The 12,640-nt window shown below is 42.8% G+C and overlaps 1 protein-coding gene across 1 annotated transcript; it reads left to right on the top strand.

The window, feature by feature from the left end:
- The first annotated feature begins 6,601 nt into the window (after positions 1-6,601).
- Positions 6,602-7,697, top strand: LOC138355453 (seminal vesicle major clotting proteins-like). The gene is made up of 2 exons (XM_069310445.1): positions 6,602-7,402; positions 7,671-7,697. The coding sequence occupies exons 1-2, from the start codon at positions 6,602-6,604 to the stop codon at positions 7,695-7,697; spliced, it is 828 nt and encodes a 275-aa protein (XP_069166546.1).
- Positions 7,698-12,640: the final 4,943 nt, after the last annotated feature.

Below are 12,640 nucleotides of genomic sequence, written 5' to 3'. Positions count from 1 at the left end.
CTTGCCACTGAAGTTTTAAAAGACAAAGGCAGTGGACTTACATACTTTGACTCGCAGAGTGCACTCCTGGCATTGAACGCATATAGTAGTAACACCCAGAAAATAGTCGGTGATATTCCAATGAATGTTTTAGCTGCTAAAGAAAACAGATTTGAAATTAAATTCCTATGAATTAATATCACATGTTGACATATCAAGGCACGACACTGTTGATATGCTTGCAAACACAGCCTGTAGAAAACTAGTGGTAGAAATTTGATATGGGTAGCAGTGACAAAGAGAATTAACAGTGACAAAGAGAATACTTAAACAAATATCTAATGAAAATCTCACCGACTTAACACATTCACAAAGACCCGAAAGTTGTAGCATTAAATATTATGTTAAATATCGTGAGGAGTCATTCACATATGGGGACAAATAGAGCAAGAACTCGGGAATGTGATGTTATAGTGGCCAGAATACGCCACTATAACACAATGTGTCAACTTTGTGAAAGAGAGAGCATGAACTCTTTTGAACATTATATTGTAGAATGTCCCATATTGACTGATTTTCGCCCGTTGGGCTGAGGTATGCTGAACTCTGTAACTACTATATGAATACTGGAACACTTGATGATACATTGTACTTGTACCCAAGATTGACCATGTACTGTATCAATTATACAATGTATGTGATATAACTTTATAACCTGAGCATGTAAAAGCATCTTTATCACCTTGAGTGCTTAATGACACACTAGTTTCTGTATCAGCTATCTCACCCTGTCAGACTAGGAGATACATAAATATATGTGTATATAAATATAAAAAATGAATGATACATAGATACATAGAGATATATTAGTATAGATGATATGATGGCCAAACCACACACCAGAGGATATGATGACCAAACCACACACCAGAGGATATGATGACTAAATCACACACCAGAGGATATGATGACCAAACCACACACCAGATGATATGATGACCAAACCACACACCAGATGATATGATGACCAAACCACACACCAGATGATATGATGACCAAACCACACACCAGATGATACGATGACCAAAGCACACACCAGATGATACGATGACCAAACCACACACCAGTAGATATGATGACCAAACCACACAACAGATGATATGATGACCAAACCACACACCAGTAGATATAATGACCAAACCACACACCAGATGATATGATGACCAAACCACACACCAGATGATATGATGGCCAAACCACACACCAAAAGATATCATGACCAAACCACACACCAGAAGATATCATGACCAAACCACACACCAGAAGATATCATGACCGAACCACACACCAGAAGATATCATGACCGAACCACACACCAGAAGATATCATGACCGAACCACACACCAGAAGATATCATGACCGAACCACACACCAGAAGATATGATGCCCAAACCACACACCAGAAGATATGATGCCCAAACCACACACCAGAAGATATGATGCCCAAAGCACACACCAGAAGATATGATGCCCAAAGCACACACCAGAAGATATGATGCCCAAAGCACACACCAGAAGATATGATGACCAAACCACACACCAGAAGATATGATGACCAAACCACACACCAGAAGATATGATGACCAAACCACACACCAGAAGATATGATGCCCAAAGCACACACCAGAAGATATGATGCCCAAACCACACACCAGAAGATATGATGACCAAACCACACACCAGAAGATATGATGACCAAACCACACACCAGAAGATATGATGACCAAACCGAACCACAGAAGATATGATGCCCAAACCACACACCAGAAGATATGATGCCCAAAGCACACACCAGAAGATATGATGCCCAAAGCACACACCAGAAGATATGATGCCCAAAGCACACACCAGAAGATATGATGCCCAAAGCACACACCAGAAGATATGATGACCAAACCACACACCAGAAGATATGATGCCCAAACCACACACCAGAAGATATGATGACCAAACCACACACCAGAAGATATGATGACTAAACCACACACCAGAAGATATGATGACCAAACCAAACACCAGAAGATATGATGACCAAACCAAACACCAGAAGATATGATGACCAAACCAAACACCAGAAGATATGATGACCAAACCAAACACCAGAAGATATGATGACCAAACCAAACACCAGATGATATGATGCCCAAACCACACACCAGAAGATATGATGACCAAACCACACACCAGAAGATATGATGACCAAACCACACACCAGAAGATATGATGACCAAACCACACACCAGAAGATATGATGACCAAACCAAACACCAGAAGATATGATGACCAAACCAAACACCAGAAGATATGATGACCAAACCAAACACCAGAAGATATGATGACCAAACCAAACACCAGAAGATATGATGACCAAACCACACACTAGAAGATATGATGACCAAACTACACACTAGAAGATATGATGACCAAACCACACACCAGAAGATATGATGACCAAACCAAACACCAGAAGATAGAGAAACGACGTTTCGGTCCGTCCTAGACCATTATCAGGTCGTGTAGCAGAGAGTGAAAGTGACAAATAAATAAGGGAAGAAAGTGAGATGCGAAGTGAGACGCTTCTAAGAATAAGATGAAGCGTAGGAATAAGATGACAGGTATGAAAAAGAAAGTGTAATAATAAGAGAAATGAAAGAATAAGAGAATCTGGTAAAGTAAATTAGAGGAAAAAAGGAAGAAAGGAAGAAGAATCGAAAAAAGTATAAATAGGAAAAATAGGACGTAAAAAGGTAGGAAAACAGGACGTAAAAAATCCATCAAGAAAGAAAAACTTCAAAGAGGCCAAATGGTCTCTTGGTTTATCCAGAATTAATTTGTGGATGTGTATGAGAGGACCTTTTAGCTTTTAGTTCTTAGTCCCCACCTTTCTTACCAATTTATTTTCCCTCTATTGTGTGTGTGTGTGTGTGTGTGTGTGTGTTTACTCGCCTATTTGCGCTTGCGGGGGTTGAGCTCTGGCTCTTTGGTCCCGCCTCTCTACTGTCAATCAACTGGTGTAAAGGTTCCTGAGCCTTCTGGGCTCTATCATATCTACACTTGAAACTGTATGGAGTCAGCCTCCACCATATCACTGCCTAATGCATTCTATCTGTTAACTACTCTGACACTGAAAAAGTTCTTTCTAACTTCCCTGTGGCTCATTTTGGTACTCAGTTTCCACTTGTGTCCCCTTGTTCGCGTACCACCAGTGTTGAATAGTTTATCCTTATCTACCCAGTCAATACCCCTGAGAATTTTGTAGGTAGTGATCATGTCTCCCCTTACTCTTCTGTCTTCCAGTGTCGTGAGGTGCATTTCTCTCAGCCTTTCCTCGTAACTCATCCCTCTTATTTCTGGCACTAGTCTAGTGGCATGCCTCTGAACTTTTTCCAGCTTCGTCTTGTGCTTGACAAGGTATGGGCTCCATGCTGGGATCCGCATACTCTAGGATTGGTCTCACATATGTGGTATACAAGGCTCTGAATGATTCCTTACACAGGTTCCTGAAGGCTGTTCTGATGTTAGCCAGTCTCGCGTATACCGCACATGTAATTATTTTTACGTGTACTTCAGGAGACAGGTTTGGTGTGATATCAACTCCTAGATCTTTCTATCTGTCTGTTTCATGAAGTACTTCATATCCTATTCTGTATCCTGTGAGTCGCCTCCCGTTTCCACCGCTTAGTTTCATTACTTTGCATTTACTCGGGTTGATCTCTAGCAGCCATTTGTTGGACCATTCATTCAGTCTAGGTCATCTTGTAGCCTCCTACTATCATCCTCTGTTTTAATCTTCCTCATAATTTTTGCATCATCGGCAAACAGCGTGAGGAACGATTCTATACTCTCTGGGAGATCGTTTACATATATCAGAAACAGTATAGGTCCAAGGACTAAACCCTGCGGGACTCCACTGGTGACGTCCCGCTAGTCTGAGACCTAGCCCCTCACAGTGACTCGCTGTCTTCTGTTGCTTACGTACTTCCTTATCCAATGGAGTACCTTCCCTTTCACTCCAGCCTGCATCTCCAGCTTTTTCACTAGTCTCTTGTGTGGTACTGTGTCAAAACCTTTCTAGCAATCCAAAAATATGCAGTCTGCCCACCTCTCTCTTTCTTGCCTGATTTTTGTTGCCTGGTCGTAGAATTCAATTAATCCTGTGAGGCAGGACTTGCCATCCCTGAATTCATGTTGATGCTGTGTTACAAAGTTCTTTCGCTCCAGATGTTAGACTAGTTTTTTTTTTTTTGGTGTGTATGTGTGTGTGCTTTTAAGTGTGTGCGTGTGTTGAGTTTGAGGTGACATCCATGTACCCATCCCTTCTCATCCAACGAAAACCTTCCAATACACTAAATTAATGACAGTAATCATCAAAGAAGTGTCATGCGGGCCGCGGCAGAAACCCTCAATAACCGCAAAAGATGGATGGAACTGTCTAAACTTTCAGCCTTTTCCATGACTCGCGCTCGCGGTCTGTTCTTGCAGTCATTCCACGCTGAGTTTTGCTCTCAAATCCTATGCTCGAGTTGTGTCGCGATCACCCATCTCAGGCCACGGCCAGATTTGGGGATTTATTTCAATATATATATTTTTTTTTTATCTAGTTAGGAGTTGTGAACCTTCCTTTCAAGTAATATTTTCTCACACTATTTCTGTTATGGACGATAACATACTTTTAACAAATATTTAAGCTAGTTCTGACTTATATATATTAGTTCTCTGTAACATGTCAGCCTCATTTAGAAGGTTCTCTGTTTCACAAATGTTGCATAAATCATCCTTCTAGAAGAGAATAAAGATGTACATTTAATGGCCAATTATCGACCAGTGTCTGTCATCTCAACAATTTGTAAAATATTTAGAAAGTTGCCAACAAGAGGTATATTAATCCCTTGGACAACATTATGATATTGCCAACAGCAACAACATTAATGAAATTCTACAAGGATGGTTAAAATGTTATTTCTTTCAGACTAGATCATTAAATACCAAGTCTTAAATTACTTCTGACACAACTTTGTACAACACAGCCAAAGTCTTTGGCATTCTTAGCAACACGTTTAAGGTAAAATATAAAATGTTCGATAATAGTTAGCTGTAAAGATGTTTCCTAAATATTAGCATGACTTACTGTATGAGACTGTGCAGGCACCGGATGAACTTGTTGGAAACGTAACTGTTAACCGATCCATCCTCCGGCAATGTTCATTCCAGCCAGCGTCCGACCCCCAAGGCTCATTTATCTATTTTAACATTACTATTCATTCAAAATATATATCTTCTCAAAAGTAAAATAATATTAAAAAAACAAATGGAGCTCTGAGGGGGACTCGAATCTCCAACCAAGGCAGTGCCAGCCTCAATCCCAACCACTGAACCACCCTGATTTATATTTGAGAAAAGTTCTGTTTTGAATGAACAGAATTTTAAAATTGATGACTGCGCCTTCGTGGTCGACTGCTGGATAGAATGGTCTTGGTCTGAAGACGGGTTGCAAAATGGTCACTGTACCACCCTGACTTGTATACGTTAGATAATAAGGAATTCTACTAAATCGACAGGAAGTCTGGAGGTCACTCCTGAAGACGTTTGAACACTTCCGGAAGAAGTGCTTCGCTCACGTCCTCTGTTCGAACTATAATTCCATAAATGCTTCACCCACGTACTTCAAATACCAGCCCGTCTTCCATACAAAGATCTCAAAAGTCATTCCATCCACCCGCCAAGCTTCCTTGTTTATGAATGAAAAACGGGTTACACACGACTCACAACTGCTGACATTCGAACACTTCCAGAACAAGTGCTTTACTGACGAATTTTGTTCGATCCACAACGATGTAAATGCTTCACCCACGTACTAAAAGTACAAATAATGGCCAACAGAACCTGAACACCTAACCTAACCTATGCCTATATGTGTACAATCTGCTAATATATTATAATATTAATTTATATATGAGAAAATTCCCTTTTTGAATGAACAGCACGTAAAAATTAATGAATGCGTCTGTGGGGTCGACCGCTGGATGTAATGGACTTGAGTCGAGGACGGGTTGCAAATACAAATAATCGCCAACCGAATCTAAACACCTAACCTAACCTACTCCTAACTATACATAGAAGTTTGATGTATAATAATATTAATTTATATATGAGATTCAAAGCAATTTTTAATACACAGTATGTTAAAATTGATGAATGCATCTGAGGAGGACGGCCGCTGCTTTAAACAGCCTAGTGTAAGGACGAGTTGAATACAAATGATCGCCAACAGAACCTAAACACCTATCCTAACCAATGTCTAAATATACACAATATTCTAATATAAAATAATATTAATTTATATTTGACAAAATTCCTATTATAAATGATCAGCATGGTAGACTTGATGAATGCGTCTTTAGGGTCGACCGCTGAATGGAATGGACTTAGTCTGAGGACGGGCTGCTGTACGAGAACGGGCTGCTGTACGAGAACGGGCTGCTGTACGAAGACGGGTTGTTGTACGAGGACGGGTTGCTGTACGAGGATGGGTTGCTGTACGAGGACGGGTTGCTGTACGAGGATGGCTGCTGTACGAGGACGGGCTGCTGTGCGAGGACGGGTTGTTGTACGAGGACGGGTTGCTGTACGAGGACGGGTTGCTGTACGAGGACGGGTTGTTGTACGAGGACGGGTTGCTGTACAAGGATGGGTTGCTGTACGAGGACGGGTTGCTGTACGAGGATGGGCTGCTGTACGAGGACGGGCTGCTGTACGAGGACGGGTTGGTGTACGAGGATGGGGTGCTGTACGAGGACGGGTTGCTGTACGAGGATGGGCTGCTGTACGAGGACGGGTTGCTGTACGAGGATGGGCTGCTGTACGAGGACGGGTTGCTGTACGAGGATGGGCTGCTGTACGAGGATGGGCTGCTGTACGAGGACGGGTTGCTGTACGAGGATGGGCTGCTGTACGTGGATGGGCTGCTGTACGAGGATGGGTTGTTGTACGAGGACGGGTTGCTGTACGAGGATGGGTTGCTGTACGAGGACGGGTTGCTGTACGAGGATGGGCTGCTGTACGAGGACGGGCTGCTGTACGAGGACGGGTTGGTGTACGAGGATGGGGTGCTGTACGAGGACGGGTTGCTGTACGAGGATGGGTTGCTGTACGAGGACGGGTTGCTGTACGAGGATGGGTTGCTGTACGAGGACGGGTTGCTGTACGAGGATGGGCTGCTGTACGAGGATGGGCTGCTGTACGAGGACGGGTTGCTGTACGAGGATGGGGTGCTGTACGAGGACGGGTTGCTGTACGAGGATGGGGTGCTGTACGAGGACGGGTTGCTGTACGAGGATGGGGTGCTGTACGAGGACGGGTTGCTGTACGAGGACGGGTTGCTGTACGAGGACGGGCTGCTATACGAGGACGGGTTGCTGTACGAGGACGGGCTGCTATACGAGGACGGGCTGCTATACGAGGACGGGTTGCTGTACGAGGACGGGTTGCTATACGAGGACGGGTTGCTGTACGAGGACGGGTTGCTGTACGAGGACGGGCTGCTATACGAGGACGGGCTGCTATACGAGGACGGGCTGCTGTACGAGGATTTATAATATGTCAATTTATAATATGTCTTATGTGTATTACAGAGAACATTCTTTAAAAAAATATCATAATTACAGAGGACACTCACTTCAAGGTATCACCTTGAAGTGAGTGTCCTACAGTGTTATCTACCAATTCTTTTTGTCCTTTAAGCGCTTGTGGCCGACCCAACATACTTCTAAACTAAGAAAATTCTACCTACTTACAAATAAATCCATAGGAAATACAGATTTCAAGAACAGACAAATACTTTGAACCATTGAATGTAAATTCAATGGTTCAAAGTATTTCAATGGTTGTCTCTCATTGAATGTAAATTCAATGGCACTATTGACGTAAATACATTGAATAATAATAATACATTATTATTCAGCGTTACCTCAATCACCTACGAAGCCTGTACATCTGTCCACGACCATGGCGGCTAAGTCTGTATTTATTTAACTGTTTGGGACCTTCGAAACTTTGCAACCCATTTTTTTTGTTATATGCAACCTTGCTGTCGTTCAGTGCTCGTAAACTGTTTAATAAATGTAAGCTCACCTGCCATGACTGAGGACACAGGTTCAGTGGTCGTAAGTGGACACTTAAGTTCTTGAATGTGTCCAGTGAGGACACGAGAGTTAACAGATATAATTTTCTCCTTTCCACTTATTGAGCCGTGGAGAAGGGGGACCTGCTGCATGGGTAACAACTTTCCCCCCCGTATCAACCTACCTTGGCTTTGCGCCCTGGAGAGGCCATTCCGGACGGACAATCGGAGCGCAACTCCAAAGTCTCTGAGACTGATGGATGCCTACAATATGTACTTGTATACTCTAATATATTACCTGCATACTGTAATGTATATTCACTCTGAACGCTGTAATGTATGGTATATACCTGTATACTGTAATGTATATACAGGTACAGTCGAGGAAAAGTATTCCTTTACCCCACCCCATAGTTTCATGGAAAGAACAAATTGGCAACGTCGCTTTTGTTGTTGTCGTAGTATTGGGTTAGATTATGAACGAATGAGCGCTCTGTAGTCTCATTGGTCAAAACACCACACACAGGTTTATATAATTCACACTGCTTTCTTAATTATAAGGAAAATAGTATACAACAGTGAATAACAATTATTATACGTAGATTAGGGAAAAGGTGGTGATGGCTCTGCTTTCGTGCTTAGGAGTTTATTGATCTTTCACGTAAATGATATAAGGCATGATAATTTTACGTCCTAGCATATGGCTGTCGTGGCGAACGACCTGACGTCACACAAAACGCTCCCTCCGTTGACCTTGCACCTCAGTCAACATCAACACAACTATTTTTCAAGTTACAAATGGTCTGCAACCATTTACATATGAGAAAATAGTTGGTATACTTTATACGAATACAGGTATGAAGACATAATTGCACTCCAATATTCAGTACGAAATAATATTTATATTACGAGAGAGAGAGAGAGAGAGAGAGAGAGAGAGAGAGAGAGAGAGAGAGAGAGAGAGAGAGAGAGAGAGAGAGAGAGAGAGAGAGAGACTTACATTACAAATATGACAGGCATGTGTGTGTCACAGTACCTGATGAGTGTTGGAGAGTCACAGTAGCAAGAGAGATGTTACAACAAAGGTTATTTGATCAAATTCTATGGAAACAAAGAAAAGAATGGCTTTCACGTGAACTTTGGTCGCGAGAGCTCTTGCAAACACTGAGGTCTGGTTGAGACAGCTCTTAAACAGCATACACTGACCTGTGTTAAGGAGAGTTCTCTACCTGTTCATATTTGTGATGATCTCTCTCTCTCTCCCTCTCTCTCTCTCTCTCTCTCTCTCTCTCTCTCTCTCTCTCTCTCTCTCTCTCTCTCTCCTAGAGTTGTTTTCCAACTTCGGCTCACCTAAAGCTAAATGTAAAAAAACTCATTCACTTGATGAGCTTATTATCTGTATCCATTAGTAATAGCCTCCTCAAGATCTATGTTAAACTCACGATAGTAAGAGGATGAAGTCGGAGCCAACTGTGTACTCAAAGCCTTCTTTATACTGTGGAGTAACGACTGATGATTGAAAACATCATCAACAGCTTGGCAAATGTTATGTGGTCGACGAAATTATTATTTTGGTCGATTGCTTGAGGTTTATTTTCTGATTTATTGCCTTGTGTATTGAAGGGTCGAGTGGCCAAACTGACCAGGCGGTTAAGTTCTGTTCACTCGGTTATTGGTTTTCGATGGTACATAGTTGTGTGTTGACTTTAAATTATAGTTTATGAGTTACAGCAGTGAGGACACGTATATATGTGCACGAACACGCTAAACACATACACACTCTCTCTCTCTCTCACACACACACACACACACACACACACACACACATACACACACACACACACACACACACACACACACACAACCCAAGCCCCGAAGAAAGTGAGGGGAACTGGACCTCATCAAAGTGGACGAAAATGGATGAGACATGATAACTGATACACCTCTCATTTTGCTCCCAGTAGATAAACGACATATGAGATTAAGAAACAAGTAGTGTATTGTGAAGACTAAAAATAAACAGCAGCTTCCCTACGACTCTGTAATATCTCCATTGCTCAATTATGTATTAGCAATAAGACCTCCCATTAATATATAATGACTTACTGTCAATATATAGTTCTTCAAATAGATCATTCTCTGTGCCTAGCTGACATTGTAATGATAAGGTGTGAATGATAGAGGAAATTGTTTATGTAATAATCTCTGTTGAGGCTTGATAAAGACCTTTTGTGCCTCTGTAATGCTTTTTGCGATACCGCTCACAGGATGAGTATGGGGTGCACAATAAACTAGCCGCCTCCGGCGGCAACAATCAAATCTCTCAACTGGATCCTTGGTGGCTGTTATATTTATAATCATTGTGAGGAAGCCATCAGTAAACATAGTAGGTCAGGTTAATCTCCTGTCATTGTATTCTGTTGTGCCTTACATGCAGTAATATATTAAGTATAGGAGACTGAGAAAGAATATTTCGTGTTTAGAGATAAATTTAATGGCGGTCTGTTATGTGATAGTAATATGTTCAATATATTTCATGATACTACTAGACGAGGTATCTGGTGCAGTCCGGGTGGACCTGGTAGCCAGGTTCAAATATTGCCGGAACAACCGTGGACATCTTCAAGAGAAAACTGGACTGTTTTCTAAGAGAAATTCCGGATCAGCCGGGCTGTGGTGGGTATGTGGCCCTTGCGGGCCGCTCCAAGCAACAGCCTGGTGGACCAAACTCTCAGAAGTCAAGCATGGCCTCGGGCCGGGCTTGGGGAGCAGAAGAACTCCCAGAACCCCATCAAGTAGGTATATGTGGGCTTACGGGCCGCTCCAAGCAACAGCCTGGTGGACCAAACTCTCACAAGTCGAGCCTGGCCTCGGGCCGGGCTTGGGGAGTAGAAGAACTCCCAGAACCCCATCAAGCAAGTATCAAGCAAGTATCACCCCACATATTCTCCCTCTATGTCCACAAAAACATCCCTTCCTGTCTCCACACACTTTAATTCCTCCACGTCAACACACACCCTGAGGGGTGGGGGGTGGCTGAGTGGACATCGCTCTAGACTCGTGGATCTAGGGACCGGGGTTCGATCCCCCGGCACCGCCGGAAAAAACAAATGAGTAGATGTTCCTTCACCCTGATGCCCCTGTTAACTAGCAGTAAATAGATACCTGGGAGTTAGACAGCTGCTTCAGACTGCTTCCTGGGGGTGTGTGTGAAAAAAAATTGTTAGTAGTTAGTAAGAGTTGATTGATTGACGAAAAGCGGACCGAAAGAGCAGAGCTCAACCCCCGCAAGCACAATTAGGTGAATACAACTATGTGAATACACCCCCCCCCCCAGTTTCAACGCACCGACTTCCATCCAGTCTATACGCACCAGTCTCTTCCGCAGTCTTCATGCACCGCCCCCACCCTGTCTACACCCACTTTCCTCTCCCTCGTTCAAACACCGCCTTCACCCGCCTCTTCACACCCGCCTCGCCACGCCTCCATATACTGCCTCACGCCCCTTCTACCTTAAGCTCAATGTCTACGGGCTCACCATAGCCCGGGCTACTTGGAACTTTTTGCTCCAGGTAGCGAATCTTAAACAACAACAACATAAGCTCAATGGTGGTGGAGTGATATTCTGTGACTCTAAAAGTGCTCTGCAGTCCTTAAATAACCCATCATAATTTGTTTGAAGTAGCTTGTAATATTTAATGGAATGTAATTTTTGCCAATGATTAATAACTATTGTATAAAATTTGTGTGGATCCCATCCCATGTTGGAGTTGGAAAACATGACTTTGTAGATCGATTGCCAATGAGGCTTGCAGCAATGAAAACATTGAATATGACTTTGGACTATCTAATTCAATCATGAGAAACATACAAATTAATTAAAGAAATTTCTTCAGATTTAGAAGAACTAAGAAATGCCCAGATAACTGAAAGCTGCAGTATTAAAAGGTATGACAACTTTTGTAATAATAGGTATTTGTATGGTCAATACAGTAATAATAGTCACATCACAATATTGTGATGTAGTCATTGCGCGAATTCGCGTCTGCTATAGGCACATCTGGTAGGTAGTGAGGCTGAGCCACTATCAGAATATTCAGATTATAAACTCTATAACAAAACTTTACTGCATTTACTGCACCACTATATTGTTGAATGTGAAACCGAAAAAGATTTCAGACCTCCTGGCCTATTGTACCACCAACTGTGTAACTATTTCATTGAATCTAGTGTACTGGACGACAATCTTGAGGTTATCTTGAGATGATTTCGGGGCTTTTAGTGTCCCTGCAGGCCCGGTCCTTGACCAGGCCTCCACCCCCAGGAAGCAGCCCGTGACAGCTGACTAACACCCAGGTATCTATTTTACTGCTAGGAAACAGGGGCATAGGGTGAAAGAAACTTTGCCCATTGTTTTTCGCCGGCGCCTGGGATCGAACCCAGGACCACAGGATCACAAGTCCAGTGTGCTGTCCGCTCGGC

This window comes from Procambarus clarkii, chromosome 6 (genome assembly GCF_040958095.1).
Source record: "Procambarus clarkii isolate CNS0578487 chromosome 6, FALCON_Pclarkii_2.0, whole genome shotgun sequence".
NCBI classification, from domain to species: domain Eukaryota; kingdom Metazoa; phylum Arthropoda; class Malacostraca; order Decapoda; family Cambaridae; genus Procambarus; species Procambarus clarkii.
This window is presented reverse-complemented; position numbering and strand designations above follow the sequence as displayed.

Excerpts from the sequence above, each read along its gene's own strand:
- LOC138355453 (XM_069310445.1), top strand. The coding sequence starts at position 6,602 with ATGGCTGCTGTACGAGGACGGGCTGCTGTGCGAGGACGGGTTGTTGTA. Across the intron at positions 7,403-7,670 it reads CTGTACGAGGACGGGTTGCT|AGAACATTCTTTAAAAAAAT; the intron begins GTACGAGGACGG and ends TGTGTATTACAG.